The sequence below is a fragment of the Vulpes vulpes genome, chromosome 12 (assembly GCF_048418805.1).
Source record: "Vulpes vulpes isolate BD-2025 chromosome 12, VulVul3, whole genome shotgun sequence".
Classification (NCBI taxonomy): Eukaryota; Metazoa; Chordata; class Mammalia; order Carnivora; family Canidae; genus Vulpes; species Vulpes vulpes.
In genome coordinates, this window is record NC_132791.1 from 114973156 (window position 1) to 114993231 (window position 20076).

At 57.6% G+C, this 20076-nt stretch overlaps 1 protein-coding gene across 1 annotated transcript; it reads right to left on the minus strand.

Moving 5' to 3' along the window:
* Nucleotides 1-53: 53 nt before the first annotated feature.
* OAF (out at first homolog) lies at nucleotides 54-18566 on the minus strand. Its single transcript, XM_072729537.1, has 4 exons — nucleotides 17918-18566; nucleotides 4924-5058; nucleotides 3951-4131; nucleotides 54-2419 (listed from the first exon to the last, which is right to left on the minus strand). Exons 1-4 carry the CDS (start codon nucleotides 18371-18373, stop codon nucleotides 2154-2156), a joined length of 1038 nt encoding a protein of 345 aa, XP_072585638.1. The 5' UTR covers nucleotides 18374-18566; the 3' UTR covers nucleotides 54-2153.
* Nucleotides 18567-20076: the final 1510 nt, after the last annotated feature.

Consider the following 20076-nt stretch of genomic DNA (forward strand, 5'->3'; position numbering starts at 1 on the left):
CAGAAGCCCCCTCACTGCAGGGGACCGGCAGGCTTGGGGTTGCTAGTCATTCGTAAGGAAGATTAGAAAAGCAGTCTTTATTTTTTTTTATAAAAAACAGCCTTATTTTTGGCTATTTGAAAGTGAGTAGAAAAGGTATATGACCTGGGAACCCCACCCCCAGCAAATAAGGCACATATATGGGGTGGGAGGTGACTTCTCCAAGTAATCTCCCCACCTCCCGCCCCAGAGCAGGACTGAGCAGGACCCAGAGCAGGACCCAGAGCAGACTGAGCAGGACCCAGAGCAGGACTGAGGCCTGGGATTTGGTGGCAGGGGAAGCAGGAAAGCGCCGGGGAGGCACACCTCCCTCCCTGGCTCCCCAGCACAGCTGAAGCTGGTCCTTGCAAACGGGTTTGGAAAGAGGCATATCATCGTCCCTGTAAAGGATGTCTCCCCACCCATTCCAAGCAAGCCTGGCTCCCATCACAGCCCTCTGGCCTGTAGAGCTTCAAGGAGGAGCAGCATCGTGTTCTGAGGAGCAAAGTTGGGGGTGGGGGTGTTGTCCTGAAACCTGTTGCCCTTTCCTAGGCTGATGAGGAAGGAGCTGCCTCTCCTGTCTCCTCCTTCCTACGGAGTAGGGGGGACCCCTGGGGCTTTCCCACCCCCTGGAGCACCCCTGTCTCCTCCCCTTTGCCCTATGCAGACCATCCCTCAGCTTCAACTGGTGCCCCACCTGGCCCAGGAGACCTCTCCCGAGAAATTCGGCCTCCACATCCCTCCTTCCCTGGAAGCCCTCCAACACCCAGCTTGGCACCTCCTCTTACAGCCTCTTTATACCAGAAGGTACTTTTGATGCAAAGGGGCCTTCAGGAGGTCTAGCGTAAGCCATCTCGGGTCTATGGCTGAGGAAGTGTCTGCCCTTTTTGCTAATGCTAATGATACTAATAACGGCGACTACAGCGAGCGCTCGCTATGTGCTGGGTGCTTCATACGTAAGAAGCTACGTAAGGCCATTTCAGGGCTAAGAGAGCCGAGACACAGAGAGGTAAAGGACCGTGGCCCAAGACTGCACAGCAAAGCCGCAGCAGCAAGGCGAGGATTTGAACCCTGGAGGTCTGGTTCTGGAGTTTCTTATTTCTTGCCTTCACCTATCCTCCGCTACTACTGTCCGGCTTGCTCATCTGTGCTCGTCTCCTCTTAAGCGCAGTTTTAACTTATCCTTCCCTAATATGCGCCCCCAATCCCCACGCGGCCTGCCGCACAACGGGTGAGCACCCTGCAGGTGCTTCAGGAGGGTCGGTCGCCGGTAAACGGGACACTTCTCCTGACACCAGGTGGCAGCATTGGCCAAGAGTTCTCTCAGAACTCCGAGTCGCGAGCTGTCAGTCAAATAAAAATTTAAAATTTTATTTCTGGTACAAACGATAAATACTTTGCATTAAAAATCTGGAATTCAAGTTTTCCTCATACTCCATGCTTCCTCGCTGCCCCAGAACCTTTACAAAAATATTTCCGTTGATTGGGGGAAAACGCGGGCGCCTGGTCTCCCCGCAGAGTCTGGGTCTGGGGAAAGGCACGTGTGGTTTGTGTGGGGGCTGGGAGGTCCTCACCTGTCCCGCCCTTGGGGGCCAGGAGGACAGGAATGCGTTGTGATCTGGTGCAGGGGCCCTGGCAGTGATCCCCGACAGCCCCCTCTCCAGGGCAGGGATCCCCTCCTTGTTGGGCATTTGATGGTGCAGAGGGGCCAGCTCCTTCCAGATGGGCGAGTGGGGGTGTGTGTGTGGGGAGGACGGTGTCACAGGCACCGACACCGACTAAACCTTTTAGCATCTAAACCTTCAGAGTTAAATAGAATCACGGGCCATCACATTTTGGTTGCTTGAGAGAGAACACTTCGGGGGAGATTAAGGGGAGGGGGGGCGAGTCTGGAGAACCCCCCTCCCTGTCCCCAAGGGAGGCACAGGGTGGGAGTGGGGGCTGCCTTCATGAGTTAACCCTTGCCCTGCCACACCCCTTTTCACAGTCTTGCAGGATGGGGCCAGAGGCTCCGGGATCAAGGGAGAAGGGAAGTAAGGCCTCAGTTGGGGGGCTGCCCCCCTCCAGTGGCTGGGGGAAGAGCGGTGGGCCCAGAGCAGCTACCTCAGAGACCACCCCCCTTCGCCCCAGCCCAGCTAGGGGTCCTCATCCCAGAGGCACAGCTGCCGCTGGGGCACGTAGAAGTCAAAACTGTAGTTCTTCTGGCAGCTACGGATGCCGCACTTGTAGGGGGTGGGCCGGTCGCGGCTGTGGCAGTACTTGAGCATGCAGGGGTACCAGGCCAGGCTCAGGCCGTAGCGGCACACGCAGGGCCTCCCGCCGTCCGCCACCTGCCCGCAGCGCGGCAGCAGCATCTGCTCCGAGGCCTCGGGCAGAGGCTCAAACACTGAGCTGTCCACACCTGGGGAGACAGGCAAGGGTCAGCAGAGGGGAAAGAGGGAGCCCCCTCCCCCACATGGCCTCTTGGGGTATCCCGTCGTCCCTAGGAGCTAAGTATTATCATTCCTGTTCTATTAGATGAGACACCCGGCCTGGAGAGGTTTAATCTCACTGTGGTCACAGAGTTAGGAGTGGGGTGAGAACGGAACTCAGGGCTGTGTGACTTCCAGTCTCCACTCGGCCACGCTCAGCCCGATGTTTAAAAACCTTGCTACACTAGAGGGATCCCTGGGTGGCGCAGCGGTTTAGCGCCTGCCTTTGGCCCAGGGCGCGATCCTGGAGACCCGGGATCGAATCCCACGTCGGGCTCCCGGTGCATGGGGCCTGCTTCTCCCTCTGCTTATGTCTCTGCCTCTCTCTCTCTGTGACTATCATAAATAAATAAAAATTAAAAAAAATAAAAATAAAAACCTTGCTACACTAGAATGCGATGGAATAGAGACGAGGCGAGAATGAGTAGAAAATCAAGGAGAGGGCATCCAGGGTGCCTTCAGCCCAGGGCGTGATCCTGGAGACCTGGGATCGAGCGGGTTCCCTGCATGAAGCCTGCTGCTCCCTCTGCCTGTGTCTCTGCCTCTCTCTCATTCTGTGTGTCTTTCATGAATAAATAAAATCTTTTTAAAAAAAAATCAAGGAGAGCTTCTTTGAGGAAGGAGTATCTGAGGAGGGCTGACACGGACATGTCAGGCGGTCAGCGTGGCCAGCGCACATGCAGGGGTGCTTGAGGGACATGGCAGGAACCTGGCCCCTGGCTCAGCTCTGTGGCCACGGGTGGGACTGGCCTCTGGAGGGTGCAGCCGACTGGGGAGGGCTGTGTACAGAGGGCATGACCAGAGCTCTGTTGGGCACTTTGAAATCTGGCGGGCCCCTGGGAGGGGCAGGCACTTCTCTAGTGCTCAGTGGGCTGGGCAGAAGGACCAGGAACCCGGACTTGGCACTGCGACCTCTCCTTGTGCCCTCTACATGGAGGACCTGAGGGCAGTCCTGGGAAGGGTGTCAGGAGGTGTGCTGGCAGTAAAGCCACCTCGGCAGAAAGGCAGGGAGCTCACAAAGATGGGGGGGGGGTGGCCCTCAAGGATCTTAGGGGAGAGATGTTGCCACTGGGGAGGGCATCGAAGGAAGGAGAGAAGCTGACTTCTCGGGTGGGGGTGGGGGGGCAGCACAGGTGGGCAGGTAGGAATGGGTCTTTGGGCCCCACCTGGACCCTGCTACCTGGGCCTCCCTCCCACGACAGAGGTCCCATCTGTGTTGTCACTAAGGGAAGGAACGAGACAGGCGCTGCCCAGGTATCTCCCTCCATGGGGCCTAGCACATCACAGTTGTGTGTATCCCTACCTGGAAGGGGTCGCTTTCACTTGGCTGACTCCTCTCACTGAAAAGCCACACAGGCACCCCTTCTTCCAGGAAGGTTTAGGGGGCCCTCCTCTGAACTCCCACACCTCATTACTCTATTATGGGTGATGTGATGCCACAGTGGGCAGCACGTGGCTGACCTTGCTCCAGCCAGAACCGGACGTCTTCCTGGCGGGTGTAGATGGTATCTGCGGCCTCGGCGCACACATTGCGGAGATGGGGGCTCAGCAGGCCCCCCTGGCTGAAGTTGACGGCGACGTCCATGTGCAGGTGCTCCAGGCCCCGCACCTCCTCGGCCTGCCGCACTGCCCGTGGATTCTTCTGTGTGGAGAAGAGCCATTCCCACCTGGCCTCAGAAGGCTCCCTGCCCATTCCTTGCCTGATGGCTGAGTGTCAAACTGAGGCTGGTTGCCTTTAGAGCCTTGGGGCAGGCTGGCAGTCAAGGGCACCTAGCATCCCCTCTAGCTGATGGAGAAACAAATGCTCAGGGCACAGCCAGGCCTTTCCAACTGGCCACTGGTTGACATCTGGGGCTGATACATAATACTGGTAGTGGCCGGGGGTGGCGTTGGTGGGCAGCCAGAAGGGGAAGGGTCTAGAGCAGACCCTACTGGAGAGGTTAAGGAACTCAGATGAGGCTGGGGAGAGGCCCAAGGTCTAGGAAGGGATGGGGCATGGGCCAAGAGGCTAAGCGTCTGCACACTACACGCATCAGCTCATTTAATTCTCAGTGGAACTCATTTCCCAGTGAGGAAACAGAAGCTTTGCAGGCGAGGTTGCTCGTGCAATGTCACCTGGATAAGGAGTGGTGGCTGAGGGCAGATCTGAAGCCCCCAGCCTCCACCATACAGGGGGAGGAGCTGAGATTAGGGGACTGTGCAGATTAGCGATTTGGGGTTAGAGAGTTAGGTTTGGCCTGGGGCAAAATCAAGGGGATTGGGACTATAGGGTGAGAGTGGGGTAGGTAGCAGGGATGAGGACCAGGGTGGGTCAGGTGCTGGGTGGGAGACTGAGGATGGGGGGTGGGGTCCAGGCTTGGGGTCACGATGGCTGCAGGGAATGGGGGCTCCAGGGCAGGAGCTGGGCCAGGGCAGGCCCGAGGCGGGCACTCACCTGTCGAAGCTTAGCCATGGCCTCACTGGGGATGATCTCATTGTGGTGCAGCCGGGTGACAAAGCAGAGTGCCTGGAACTGACTCTGCCCCTTCTCCAGCTCCCCCAGGATCAGGGCTCGGAAAATCTTCACATCCTGATGGGAAAGGGCAGGAGGGCAGGGATGGGCTGGGGTGGGCGCAGCTCGCTCCCAGCCCACCCGGGGCTCAGCTCAGGCCTCGCACAGGACACCTGCCTGGGCCCTGCCCGGCAATGGACATTTCCCTCCTGCTGATCTAGGATTTTATCTTTTCCATTTAAACCTGTGACTTAAAAGAAAGAACACACCCCAGATGTTCCACATAGTGAACCACTAAAAAGCTCTTCAAAACAGAGCTGTATTTAAAAGCACAGAACTTCACCTAAAAAGAAACAGCACCCTTTTTGGGTGCCTGGTTCATTCGTAGCTGATGCTGCCCCGTGGTGGCACCCCATGTCACCCAGGTTGGGGGAGGTCACCACCTCGATAACTACCTAAACCAGGGCATAATAGGGGGAGGGGCTGAACTTTTTACTAGTATAGATTCCAGAGTTTCTCTCACAGATATTCTTACTTGGTAGGTTTGGGGGAAAGCCCAGAAACTGGTGCTTTCCAAAATGCCCCAGGGCTTTCCATCATCCGGACTCCTGGCATGGGCACAGGATGGGGTTAAGGGCAGACACGGCACAAGCTGGCCACAGCTGTTGCCATTCTGGCCCAAGGAAGCTCGGACGGCTCACCCTTCTCTTCCCTTCCCATCTCCACTTCCCCTTTCCCCATGGGGTTACTAATGGCATTGCCAGCAGACCAATGGCTCCTTCCCATTACTCATTCATTGCATGAATGGAAGTCAGCAGAGGGCAAAGGGAGAGGGGGCACCTGCAAGGCAGGATGGGGTCCCCCTCCCAATCTGGCTGCTGGCACCCTGTGCCCTGACCCACCTGCACCCAAGGAGCCCCCTTGCTCTCAACCAACTCTGTGCCTTGGCCAACTGCTCCCAGGGAGAAGTTATTAGCAGGTCCTGGTCAGAAGTGGTCTAAATCTGTCAAGACCACCATCCCCCTGCACCCCTCCTGCCAGGGAGGAAGCTGGACCATAATGAGCATCCCCCTCTAGAACCCTAGTGGGGGTTGGCACCGAGCATATACAGCCCTGCATAGCTATTCATCTCTCAAAGTATGTGCCCTGGCTTCACCTACTAAGAGCGCCGAGAGTACAAGTGCTCTGAAACAGGGCCTGAGGGTCCCCACTTGAGCCCCTGTATGGGCAGCGAGGGGAAGGTGTGCCCCATCTCCGCCACACATTAGCCAGTTCCCAGGCCTATCTTCCAGCTTCTGGAAGTCTCACTTGTAAGATGGGGACCCTAAGGCATTTAGTGGTTGGGTTGCGGTGAAAACTGAGCGAGTGTGGAGGGCCCAGAAAAAAAGCCCACCCCGAGTCAGTGCTCAGTAGGTGCTAGAGCTGCGGCCCATCTCCTCCCTGGAGGTGACTGGAGCCAGTGAGTGTTGCCACCCCATAAATCCCCACGCACTTGTGAGGTCCCTTGCGTCTACAGGGAAGTTTCTCCTGCTTCCTTTTACTACAGATGATCTCTAGGACAAGGAGGTGTGGGCATGTCTTGGAAGATTTTTCCATCAATAGTGCAGAAAGAGAGACCGAGGCCCAGCTGGTGAGAATGGCCCGGGAGAGGTTTTTGTTGATGCCAGACTCACGGGGAAGGTGAATCAGAGCTCAGCTTAACCCTAGCTTCCTCTCAACAGGAAATCCGTTCTTGGGCCACGAGGCTGGAATCTCCTTGCCCTGCCAGCCTGGGCCACCTGATTTTCCATTCCCTTGGGTCGGCCAAGGGGAGACTGCCTGGAGGCCCGTCCACTAGCGTCTTTTCTACTTGGGGCTCACTTCCTGCCAGGTGAGACCCGATACCAGACTTCCCCTCCTAGGGCTTGAGTCAGCCTGGTGTCCCTGGCTGGACCCCAAAGCAGAGTCCAACATCCACCTCCCGGGTGTCTTCAGCAAGGACTCTGAAAGAACCTTAGCTGGAATATTCACAGCACCTTTTCCAAAGCCACAGCCACGTCCCATACCTGTGGTCTGATGGCTGCAGAGTGGTGTCTTTGCTCAGGAATATCACCTGCCCATCATTAAGAGATAGCATTTGAACTCTTGGACCAGACTGGAGTAAAAAAAAAAAACCTCAAAATACCTGTTCTGAATTTTTCTCACGACTCTATTATATTAAACAACAACATTGGCAACAACAGTAGAATGATACCAAAATGGGAATCTGGGGGCAAAGAGAGGGAATGAGGATCTCTCGTTGAGATAGGTTTCCTCGTGGAGGGGCAGAGATTCACTGAAGTTTGTAACTGGAAGGGACAAGTCATTGTTATTATGAGTCAAAAAGGATGTATTGTCCTATTTAAAATCTTTACAACAACAGGAGGTGGGGAGGATGATTATTACTTAGTTTGGAATGGGTTATTTGCTCAAGGTCATGGGACTAGGAGGAAATGTGGCTGGAATTTTAACCTGGGGCAGTCTGACTCCAAAGCCAGGGCTGTGTCAACCACGACGCATCACTGCCTCCCAAATATACTTGATGCCTCGCTCCAGAAACCGAGGACTAGAGAGGCAGGGTGGTCTGCCCTTGGCCACACTGCTGCCAAGTGGCAGAGCAAGGATCAGAACTCAGTTCTGTTTTCCAGCCATGCCTGAAGTCCTGTGTAGACCTGCCCTAGAAGTGTGGCAGCTCCCGCTCACGGTTCTGTGTGACTAGTAAGAACGAGCATCTGACACAGCCAGGAGGGGTAACACGAGGCAGGCCACCCTTCTAACCCTCCTGCCTGCCTGCCCAGAACCTCTATAGATTATATTTCTCCAGAGAAACCGTATTCTACTCACTGACCCCAGGGAGGGAGGGGGCACCCCTAGCTTTTGGAAGCCAAGCCAAGTAGTTGGCTCCATCATCCCGACCAGTATCCCTCTTCCCTTCTACCCTCCACACCTGAGACTCACTGGGAAGGTTCCAGGGGCCCCCTCCCTCCAGCACAGAGGAAACGGCAGGGGGAGAGGTCGCCCCACTTCAGCAAACATCTGGCCAGATGCGAGGCCCAGGCCAAATGGAAACCCGGCTCCCAAGCTCCCTCCTCGCCCAAGTGCTCTGGGATGATTCAGCCGGATGTGGCCTAATGCCCAAGGCAGATGGCACAGCTGGAGAAGATGTCAAGGTGCTGGAGGCAGGTTCTGCAGGTCCAGGACTCCGGCTAGGACTCCCAGGATGGAGGTTTCTATAAGGCTCCTTCTCACATGAGCTCTCGGGAACCTCCAGCCTATCAGGAGCAGGCCACCAGGAAGACACAGAGGATTACGGTACCAGGGCTGGCACCTGGGCCACGTACAGGGTGTGGCACCTGCGCCATGAAGATTGTGAGCCCCGGCTGAAGTCCTTTGTGGTTTTAAGTAAAGAGCAGGAGTAGACAGGTTGTAGGACAGCACGGTAGTTCCGAGCAACAGCTCTGGAGTCCGTGCTATCTCCATTCAAATCCTGGCTTTGCTGATACTAGCCATGTCACCTCAGGGGAATTCACCTCCCTGCACCTTAATTTCCACATCTGTTAAATGAGTTAAACTAACAATACCTACACCTCCAGGGATTATCATGAGGAAAAAATGAGCGAAAGGTCTCAGAACATAGTGGGCTGAACCCTTTGTCTATTATTGTTGCAATCTCTGGCCTCGCTCCAGCTGTGACCTATTCTAGACCTGCAGAAGCAAGAGCAAAGATTGTTCTCCTAAAGATGCACCTAAAGCCCAGTGAGGCCAGGGGACTCCTCTGGGGCCTGGCTTGCAGGGAGTCAACAAATTGGTGGGAAAGGCTTCGCAGGCACCAGGCTGGGTGGGGGAAATGGCTGGGACCAAGGCCCTGGCCCCTGTCTTCAAGGGGCTCATGGAGAGGCTGACCTCCAACAACCAGAGCCAGTGCCCCACAGAAGGCCTAGGGTTGAGGTTTGTGGTAAAGGCTATGGGGCAAAGGGTAGATGAAGGGGCATTTGCTGTCCCCTTAAGGGTGGGACTGGAGGCCAGGAGGGAGGGGAGACTTCTCCAGAGTGTGGGACATTTCAGTGGTGCTTGACGGTCAAAGGAAGGGGAATGCTCTCTAGGAGAGAGACAGGAATTTCCAGAAGACAGGGAAATGTGAGGCTCTCATCACACCCCCACCCAATCTATCCCTCCATATTGTCACTGATCTGCCTAATGCCATTCAAAGGCTCCTTTTGCCCTTGCCATCAGGTGTACCCTCCAGAGGCTCCCATCCACCTCCACTGACAGCTTGTCCTGTATTCCCTGAGCATTGAGCTGAGGAGCTCGCAGTTTCCAGTATAGGCACAGTGAGGCTTTGTGCCTTTCTGTGAGCTGATTCCTCTCCTGGAATGCCCTGTCCCCATCTGCCTACCATCTCTCAGGACTCAGTGCCCATGCATCCCCTCCTCTGGCCTGTCTTCCCAATGCTGCCCTCACCAACCGGCCAGCAGACTCAGGCGGCCCCAACTCCTAACCTCTACAGCACAAATCCCATTGTGTTTGCATTTCTCTCTCTCTCTCTCTCTCTCTCTCTCTCTCTCTCTCGCCCTAGCTTCCAGACTCAGCTCCTTGAGGCTGGGAAAGTAGCTCATTTGCAGTGCCTCCCCACCCCCTTGAGCACAGCAGGCGCTCAGTGAATGCCTGGTAATGAGGAAACAAGGGAAGGACTGCACAGACAAGAGCGTGGTTTTCTCAGGGTGGGGTGTGGGAGGGCAGAGTGGTCCAAGGAAGAGGCTGGTAAGAGGGCAGGGCAGCGGGTCTGAGAGTCCAACCGAGGAGGCTGAGCTCATTTAGCAGATCACTGGAAGTCATCGGTGGGTTCTGAGCTGGATCTGAAACTTGCCTTGCACCAGTTCAGTGTGCACGTGATTTAAATGCCTTGAGCGAGGACCCCATCCTCCTGTGGCATCTTCTGCCCAAGTAACAAGTCATCCAGGCCCCCAGTAAGATCTACCCCTGGCTCTAGGGCAGAGACTAGACCTTAGTGATGCAGTGACCTCAGGGTCTGGCATGGAGCTCAACAATAAGCTCAACATTTATTAGCTGAGTGAATGCTCGCATGCCCAGGGGCCTCTATCGACTCCCTCACCTCCAACCAGGAGACTGGTAGTCCTACAGCTGCTATCTCGGCTTTCAGAAGGTCTAGGGGATCATTTAGTTCATGATCCAGTGAGGTTCCAGCTGGGGACGTGCCCTTCACAAGTCATGCGGCTGCAGAGCCAGGACCAGAAGCCCGGGGGTCTCCTGACTCACGGTCCAGTGATGGTTAGGCTCCTCCGAGCCCCCTGCCAGCCCCCGTCCAGATACTGTTCCTCTCTGTGTCCACTCCTCGCCCTGCTGTACTCCCGGGATCTGCCACATCTCACGGAGAGAAGGCTGCGCTGGCCGGGCCCTGCTGGGGCTCCGGGTGGACACCCAAGGAGCTGTTTTGGGAAGAGCAGGGGCCCAGCCCTGCGCCCTGGAACGGCAGCCTTCCTGGGGAGAGGCCCGGGGGGAAGCAGCCCTACAGACAGAGCCCACGGGAGTTCAGCGGGGATGCCGTGGACCTGCCACGCTGCCCCCCACTGCCCACTTCCAGCCCCAACAAGCTTCTCTTTTGCTGCAGCCGCTGTTGGGGTTTTACGTGGCAGCCCAGTGGAATCTGAGCGGATACACACGGACGCCCACCTGCTTCCCCCCATGCTCGGGCCACGTCTGTAATCTTCCACGCACACTTGCTGCTTCTCAACGGTCTCTTTTGCACACAGCTGCTCCTGTCTCTCCCCGGCCCCCAGGGATGCTCACGTGAGCACGCTGCCTCCCTCAGTGTCCCCCCTGGAGCCTCCAGGTCGCCCCTCTCTGTGAGTCACTGCCAGGGCTCTCACACACCCCCTCGGCCACTTGGAACAAGGTCCTCATGCTGCGGTCACCCTCGGCCCCCTTCTCCAGAGAGCCCACCTGGGGAGGGGGGCAGCGCCCCGCCATGGGGAGCCGGGGACCAAGGGGCCAGGGTGAGGGCCGCCCTGTCCCTCACTGCACTCCCCTGCACCCCGGGCCGGGGGCCTTCTCTCCGGGGTCCTGAGAGGCACCAAGTCCCCCAGGCTGCTTGCTCTGGGACAGCCGCACCGTCCGGGGACTGTGCCCCGTCATCTGTCTCCTTCCCCTCGCAGCACAGCGCAGGGTTCCGAGGCCGGGCTGAGCCAATCTAAATATTTACCCCTCTGCTCCTGGCTGGAGCTGCTTCGTGGCTGGACAAGGAGCCGGTTTCAAGGGGCCGGGGAGGTGAGGAGAGGCAGCCAGGGACCAGCACCTCCCTAACCCCGTGCACGGTGGCCACTCTGCAGGAACAGTGTCCCGGAGCAGGAGCAGGGGTCAGGGGAGCCAACCCAGAGCCAGGCCAAGCCCATTCCCAGGCCGGCACCCCAGGACTTCAGCTGACCCCACTATGGGCCGGGCCGCCTGTATGCCCTCGGGGCGAGTCCCCGACAAAAGCTTCTTGTTAAGGGGCATGAGCAGTGGCCCCTCTGCCCTCCCCCAGCGCCCCCCCCCTTGAGCCCCCAGTTCTCTATCAGCCGAATCCCAAAGGTCACCACTGTTCCAACTGCCCCAGGGAACAATGTGAGGCTTTGTGTGGATCAACTGCACCCCACTGTCCCGCTGACTCAGGGCTCCTAAGATGGGGCTCCGTGCTTCTCTCTCACCCAGATTCCCAGCCCCACCGCCTCCCTCGCTCCCTGCCCTTCAGCGGAATGCGCAGTGGCAGCCGCTTAAACACTTGCCAACTTCGGGGGTGGGAGCTCCTAATGATGCTCTGGCCCTTACCGCTTCCCAGCGAGGAAGGGGGGCTGGGGTGGGGGGACCTGCTGGCACTGCTACTCCACTCCCCAGGGTCTACACTGGCCTCTGCTTGCGGCAGCAATTCCCTCCTCGCCAGCCTGGGAGCTGTGTCTGAGCGGGTGAGTGGCTTGTCAGGTCGCACGCCTGGTACAGGACAGACAAATGTACACGGTGGGTGCTCAGGAGTCTCTGTGAGATCTCTCACACACAGTCCCTGCACCCCGACGTGCCCCGAGGAACAGTCTCAGGCACTAAGCTGCCAAGGGGTCAATACTCCTATCCACTGAGGGTCATGGGCCTGGAGGGGAAGGGATCCAGCCCAAGTCTCTACAGAGGAGGGTTTATTCCTCTGCACTAAGGTTTTCTGTCAACCTCTGCCTCCCCTCCCCCCGCCACCTCAATTCAGGTTTCTCCAGCCTTCTGGAAGGAGCCTACTTGTGTTACAACACATACAATCAATCACAATATAATAGAAGGATCCCTGGGCCCTAATCCTGGATCATCAACTACTTCATCTTGTCAAAGTCACTTCATGGCTCTAAGCCTCAGTATGCATGTCTGCAAAATGGGGGCAACGGGTGCCTCGTGATGTAGTAGTGAGGATCAGATGCGACAGTGCATGAAAGCAACCGACGGCGTGTGACTTGAATGACCACTCAGGATGTGGGATCCAGGGACATGCACTTCTCATCACGAGGCTGCACCCTGTCTTCCTGCGAACAGGAATCTCTCCTGTGTTTTTCTACAACCGCTACCACCACGACTTCTCTGTAGCTTGGCAGCCCAGTAGGGAAGAGCCCCGCTCTGCCTCTCCCCATCTTATTTCTAACAGGCCACTCCGCCCTTGGTCCAGGTGGCAGTCTTCACAGCCTGATCCAGGATCTCTCGTGAGGACTTGCCAATGGACAATGGTGTCTGGGGGGGGGGAGGAGTGGGGGGATGCTTGCCAAGCTCCAGGGAGCATATCTGAACCTTCCAGCAGGGCTGCCGATCCCTGATCCACGGAGGAATTCCTCAAATGTGGCAGAGGGACTGCTTTTAGATCCAAGGGCCCCACGGACACAAGCCAGGTCATTCCATCTGGTGACTTTTCACAAACTCCTATGAGAAAATGCTCCAGACTCCAGAAATGTCTGGGCGTCTCCTGAAAGCATCTCTGCTGCCCTCTGTTCCCCAGGAAGACAACCCATCCGTCACACGCTTATGTTCCAAACTGCTACATTTCAGAGACCTCACATAGACCGGGTAGGGGGAGACGGGTGTCTAAAAGCTTCTCCTGTCTGACCTCCGTGTGATGTGACATCCTGTTATAATAAACAGCCTCTGGCCCCAGCGCGGTCATTTGCACATTCCACATCTTCCAGACCGCCTCTGACAGCATGCAGCTTCCCACGCTGCTCCCCCAGCCCAACCAGGAGCCCCAAGGCAGGGACTCCTGCTGCTCCCCCAGCCCAACCAGCAGCCCCAAGGCAGGGACTCCTGCGCTCTCTGGACTGTTCCCTCCTCTGACTCCCACTCACCCACCGGGGCTCAGGCCAGGGCCCGGAGGACTCACATTGCCACTCCTCCTGGGTCCTTCACAGTGACCTTGGGCTGACCCACGCCACCATATGGCTCCCCTTATATTGGCTCCAAGCCCAAGGATCCCTCCTGCCACACTTCTGGAGTGTGTGGTTCCTCCCTCCCTCCCTCCCTCCCATTGGACCCACCACCCCGAAACAGTTGCGCATGACTTTCTCCTATCTATCAGCTGCACCCTAGCCATCCGGTCAGCACCAAACCACACCGCTGGAACATGACTCATTCCCTCCCCCAGCTTTTGGACATTCAGGCTAGGGACAAAGGGGAAAGAGAACTTGGATTTGGATGGAGACACCAGCTTGGGGGAAGGGAGAGCATGGGAGCTGACCAACAAAGAGCCAGGTTAGAGCCTGGGGGTGGTGACGAGCCCAGTATTAGATATGCCCAGTGAGTGTGCACATAAGGGTATAATTACACACACAGGATTTGGATTATAAAGGAGGGTATTGCCTCTTGGGTGTGTGTTATGAATTACAGTTTGTGTACTGAGGGCATGTGGAATTAGACCCAACGCGCCTATCCGCTGCTTCACACACCTTAGGGTTACTGTGGGCAGAGTGACAGGTTGCAAAGAGGTGAGTGTGGGCTCTACATTCTTTTAACAGCCTAACCTGGGCCCACCTCCCAGTCCCCTCCTTGCCTTTCTCCTGGAGCAGCCATGCCAGTGGTTCCCAAACTTGCTGTTCCCTGGAACCCCTGGGCCCTCTTTAAAAATACCGTAGCGCACAGAGATTGGATTTCAATGCTTTAGAGTGCAGCTTAGGCATCGGGAGTTTCCAAAGCTACCCAGGTGATTCTAATGGGCATCCAAGTTTGGGAGCCACTGAGCCATGGCACTTCTTTTAAAGTCCCAGCTCCATCTATCTGATGGTCAGAGGCCTTTGGGCAGGGTGTCACACGACGGCCATTTGATAGCTCCAAGCTACCTGTGGCATTTATAATCCATGCGTGGGCTCCAGGCTATGTGTCTGACAGCGAGACACTGAACACTCTCCCTGCCTCAATGCCTAGGTTGCTAGGTCCAGCGTGGCAGTGTGGGGAGAGCCAGACGGTGCTAGAACACTGCCTCTTGGAGGAGGCAAACAGAGAGGTGGGGGTGCTGGAGGTGGACATAGGGTGGGCCAGACCAAGGGCTGGGAGGCCTCCAGCACAGGGGCACTCTCTGCAGCCCTGCATATCCTGGCAGGACTAGAATGACGGCTCTGTGTTCAGAGGGGCTGGCCAGCAACTGTGGAGTGTGACAGTTAATTTTATGTGTCAATCTGACCGGGTGAAGGGATGTCCAGATAGCTGGTAAAACATTATTGCTGGGTGTATCCGTGAGGGTGTTTCCAGAAGAGATGAACATTTCAATTGGCAGAATGAGCAAAAAAGATGGCCCTCACCAATGCGAGTGGCAACGTCCAGTCTGATGAGGGTGTGAATAGAACAAAAAGCAGAGGAAGGGCAAATGTTCCTTCTCTGTCTGAGCTGGGACCTTCACCTTTGGCCCTCAGACGCTGGTACACCTGGCTCTCAGGCCTTTGGACTCAGACTGGAAACACACTGCCAGCTTTCCTGGGCCGCTGGCTCGCAAATGGCAGGCAGATCGTAGGACTTCGGAGCCTCCAAAATCATGTGAGCCAATCTTTTTGCAATAAACTTCATTCTATATATCTTGCTCTATGTCCTATTGTTTCTGTTTCTCTGGAGAGCTCTAATAGATGGTGCTTCAAGGAGGAGGTTATGACGAGGGGCTCAAGGTACCTCTAGGCTCAGTGCTGACTCCCCAAGGATGACTCTGGGTCTGTCCTTCAACATCTCTGAGTCCAAGCGTGAGGACCCACGCTGAAATGTGATGTGGGCAAGGATTATGAAAGCTAGCGGCCTTCTATTTCTTAAGCACTTAGCACAGCAGCCAACACATACTGGGTATTTCAGACGTATTACCTGTTTAGTTTTCTTGATAGCCATGGGATTGGTGCCATAACCACCCATTTTACAGAAGAAGAAATGAAGGCCTGCAAGGATCAAGTACCTTGCCCAGGTCAAACCAGGTCTGTCTCATTTCAGCCTGGACTGTCTCCCAAAGTCGAGGAAAGGGCAACTGTCACCATTCCTAAGTGGACTAGGGATTTTTCCCAAGGCCCCCTAAATGTGTTTGGTACACAAAAGAAACACAATGCCCAAGATTTTTTCCCACAGGAAAAATCATTACTTCCAGATAGAATCTTGTGCAAATCTGCCAAAGACCATGGGGCACGAGGCCTTGGAATCTAAGCGGGCCACAGGAGAGGTGAGCCACCCCAGAAGGATCTGCGTACAAAAGCTGCTCTGGCCAATGCAGACGGTGGCCTGGGGCAGGGGTGAAGGCTATTCTGCTCCAGAGCTGGAGAGACCCGAGGGTGGCTTCCCTTTCTGCACCTTCCACCCCCGACTCCTGCCCTTGCTGGTGCAATTGGAGATGCCAGGGGGTGTGTGAAATGCCAGCTTCTGGGTCAGAGGCTAACCTGAAAAGCAGACTTTGGAAACCTGGGTGGAGGTTTAAACACACTGCAGGGATTAAAATGAGGCTCCAAAGGAGTTCTCTACCTGGGCCGCCAGCCCCCTAACTATAGCCCCAGTCTATCACCCCACTGCCACCTGGGCTCTCTCCTCTCCTTGTCTGCATGGGTAGAGCCATAAAATAGTTCATGCTGCCACCAGGGGCTATAGAAGCCCCCAGCCGGATGCGTTGTGTCCTAGCCACTGGCTCTGCTGCTGGAGAGGTCCCGGGTATGGGGAAGCCCTTCTCCAGGGTTCCAGCTCCATAGAACAACGGGCAGCGGACAGGAAAGTAGGAGACTCCTGGCCGGTCAGAGGCTCAGTGTCAAGGACAAAGGGCTTCGATGGAAGGTTAGAAGCAAGGATTAGACCACTGCCTCCTGAGGGATCCAGCCACTATTGGGATTTCCCAGGAAAAGAACACATATGGAATTCAGGTGTGGGGAGGCTGGAGGTGTTCGGGCGCTGTCAGCTTCGCTCTCTCCACACACAAACTCACCTGTCCCCCTGCCCGAGTGCAAGAACCTAGCTTGGGCCTGCCGAGTAAGGAAGGGCCGTGAAGTCTTCCCACCTGTGACCACCCCACACTCCACACTCCCCGGAACACCTGTGTCCCAAGTGGGTGATAACTCGGCAGTCTGGGGGTAGATCAGCAGTCAAGCCTTACCCCCACTGTCCACTGGACTCTCCACCACCACCACCCCAACTTTCTGGCCTGTGCCATGGCAGCTTTTCTGGGCCCCTAGCTGACTCCCCAAATTCTGCACCCCGTCCTCTTAAGCTCCCATTCTCTAAGAGGCAGGAGGGAGGGGGTGGCTTGGGCAAGGCTCTACAGCCCTGAGCTTCTCCAGCTGTCCAGTTATCTAACTGTCCCACCTCTCCAGGCCCCCAGAGACAGGGCCTGTTTTTAGCAGACAAGGGGCTGGTGTGTGTGTGTGTGTGTGTGTGTGTGTGTGTGTATCAGGAGATTCCCCTTGAGTACCTACACCTCACCCACCCTCTTTCCTTCCAGAAATCTTGCTGCTGGGTCACTGTTAGTCACTCGCTGTCCTTCCAGGCTCATTTGCTAATAACCCCCCAGCTCCTCCACTTCCCCACTCATCACTGTCCCCCACTCCCCGCCCCAACCCCAAAGACCTTGGGGGCCAGGCCCACCTTCTAGTCCCTCAAGGTTCCTTCTGGTTTTTTTACACACACACTGAATAGAGGCTGGTTTCTGCTCCCTTCCTGCAGTCTGGGCCAAAACATGGAGTTTGGCCAGCTGTCCTGCCAGGCAGGGTAAGGAGTGGCAGCTCTCCCAGAGTGCGGGGACTTCATGCGGGGCCTCTGCCCAGGTCCCCCCCCCCCCCCCCCCTTCTGCAAGCTTTCCAGCTTTCCAGACCAAAGAGAAGAGGTAGCTTTTGCTAGGTTCAGGAGGGACAAGGGACAATCAGCTCTTACACCTCCTCCCACCCCCACCCTGCTTCCCCCCCAGGTCTCCAGCCTAAGGAAAGTGAAAGGGAGACCTGGTTTACAGTCTCCCAGATGTCAGGGCTGAGAGGCCAGGAGCCACCTCACTGACCTGAACAGAGGTGAAAAAGGAGGCTCCGAGAAGGAGAGGGGCCTGACCCGGGGGGCCTCGGATGGCCAGCCCAGGACTTTCTCCTCTAGAGCAAAGGGCAATGACCCCTAGAAGGGAGTCAACGGTTCCGCAGGAGGGTCAGCAGCTGGAGGGCCCTGGGAGAGCTGCGGGGCAAGTGGGCAAGAGGCGGGTCAGGGAGCGGGAAGGGCCGGGGTGAAAGGCTGGAGGGGCTGCAGCGGCGGGGGGGGGGGGGGGGGCGCATTCCTGGGGCAGAGCGCAGGCGGGGAGGGGCTGGGGAGCCTGTCCAGAGGTCCGGCAAGAGCCGCACGAGGTGGCCCTGGCTCGGTCGCCTGCCTCTCCGGCCCCGGGGCGCGCGGGCTGCCAGGCCCCGGCGGGCGCGCCACGGTGCCTCACCTTCTTGAAGTCGGCGGTGAAGGAGACCAGGGTGCCGTCGGGCTTGCGCAGCTCGAGGCCGATGCTGTCGGCGTCGCTGTCGGCCTGCAGGCTCTCGTCGGTGACCTGGCCGTCGGGCAGGCGCACGCGGACCCGCAGCTCGGCCGGCGCGCCCGGCCCCGCGCCCACCAGCAGCGGCGCGAGCAGCAGCAGCAGCAGCCGCGGCGGCGCGAGCATCCCCGGGGGCCCGGCCCGCCGCGAGCGCGCGGGGACCGGCGCGGCCGAAGTGGGCGCCAAGTGGCGGGCGGGCCCGGGGCGCGGGGCGGCGGCGGCGGCGGCGGGGGGCTCGGGCGCGCGTGGGCTCCGCTCGGCCGCGCGCCCCCCGGCGGCTCCCAGGTGCTCGCGGCGCTCCCGGGGCCCCGCGCCCGCCGCGGCCCCCGGCTCCCGCGCCGCGAGCCGCCGCTTGGCACTTTTCATTCAATCCCACCCCCCGTCACTTCCTTCGGAAAACAGAAACCACCGGGACCCGCCTTAAAGAGACCGCGCGCCTCCCGGCCCTTAAAGGGCTCGCGGCGGCGCCCCGCGCTCGGCGGCGGCCCCGGGGGGGGGGGGCGCAGGGGACCGAGACCCGGCACGGCCGCGCAGCAGCTCCGCGGGAGGACGGCCCTGTCAGTCCCCTCCCCGCCCGCCGCGCCCCGGGCGACCGGGCGGCCTGGCTGTGCCAGGAGCTGGGCTGTCCCGGCAAATCCCTTCCTCCCAGCAGGGGCGGGACGGGCGACTCCCCCCTTCCCCTGTCCTCCCCTGTCCTCCCCTCCCTTGGCCTCCCCTCCCCTCCCCTCCCCTCCCCTCCCCTCCCCTCCGCTCTGGCTGCTTCTTGTGCCACGTGGACGAAATGACCCCGCTTGGTGTTTTAGGGGTTTGTGTGCTCTTTACGTTTCTCTGACACAGCGGATTTCCAAAAAGTTTGCTGCAGGATCAGACCTCGCCTGGCCTTTAGCCGTCTGACGGCCGGAGGCCTGGAGAGATGAGCTGCGGTCCCTGCCCTGCTCTGAGCTCCCTGCGGCGACACAGCTTGCCCAGTCGGCCACCTCTCGTCTTCACAGTCTGCGAGCCCCGCAGCAGCCTTTCTTTTCAGGGCAGTCCCCCTCGCTCGCCTCATGCGTCGCCTGCCCTCCGGCCTGTCCGCCTCCCGAGACCCCCACTCTCCCTCCCAGTAAAAGGCTGAGCAAATCCGGGGCAATTCCGGAGAATGGGGACTCGGGACACTGGCTCCTGACCCACTGGGCTGTGTCCCACTAGTCCGGAGGAAATAGGACTGCCCTGCCGGGCACCCCAACAATGACCTGGCAGGAGGGCAGGGGGATCTGGATTCCTACTTCCTCTGATTAGCTGTGCGCTTTGGGAACATTTTTAAAATTCTTTGGGCCTAAGTGTTCCCCTGTGTATAGTGGGAGTTGCTGAGACCTAAGATGTCCTGCCAATTCCATGGAAGAGAAAGCCCCAGGGAGGTCCTCAGAACCTATTGTTCTGTGATGTCCATGTCACTTCTGTTGCTTCTAGGTCCCCTGTCCCTTCTGAGATCTCAATCCTAGATGGGGACACTCCTCTGCTCTGCAGCCTCCTTCCCTTTGCAGTTCACCCCAGCACAATGTTCTTATTAGCAGCAAAGATACAGCAGGTACGCAGACAGCCAGGTACCGTTAGAGCAGCAGTCCCAGCCCCCGACCCTGTGAACCTGTGTCCTTGCTGCCCACCCAGGGCTCTTCCTACTGCACTCTGCTGCCTACATTTACAGGAAGAGTGACTCAGAAGGATTCAAGAGATCATCTAACTCAGTGTCTTCCAAATTTGCCTTCTCAAAAGAAACTTTGGGGCCCGTGTGAAAAAAACCAAACACCTGGGTCCCTAAATCTAGCCACACAGGCTCCCTGGGGGAAAAGAACGGAGAATTTGCATTTTTAACAAAGGCCCAGGTGAGGCTTGATAAAAGGGATCTGACAGTTGGTACTTGACAGAGGGTTGAGCACAGGGGATCTAAAACAAACAACATCCTTCCTGGGGAACTAGCCCGGTCCCTATGGAGTTTATCTTCACATCGGGGAGATAAGGCCGGCTGTCAGAGAATAATGGATTAGCACAGAGACTGCTCTCCTAGGCCCTCCCACCTTGGGCTGGTAAAA

What these genes read in the sequence shown, in the direction of transcription:
- OAF (XM_072729537.1), bottom strand. Translation starts at nt 18,373, where the DNA reads ATGAAAAGTGCCAAGCGGCGGCTCGCGGCGCGGGAGCCGGGGGCCGCG. An exon ending in TCACCGCCGACTTCAAGAAG is followed by an intron (nt 5,059 to 17,917) that starts GTGAGGCACCGT and finishes CTTTCCCATCAG; the next exon opens with GATGTGAAGATTTTCCGAGC. An exon ending in CCGGTTCTGGCTGGAGCAAG is followed by an intron (nt 2,420 to 3,950) that starts GTCAGCCACGTG and finishes CTGTCTCCCCAG; the next exon opens with GTGTGGACAGCTCAGTGTTT.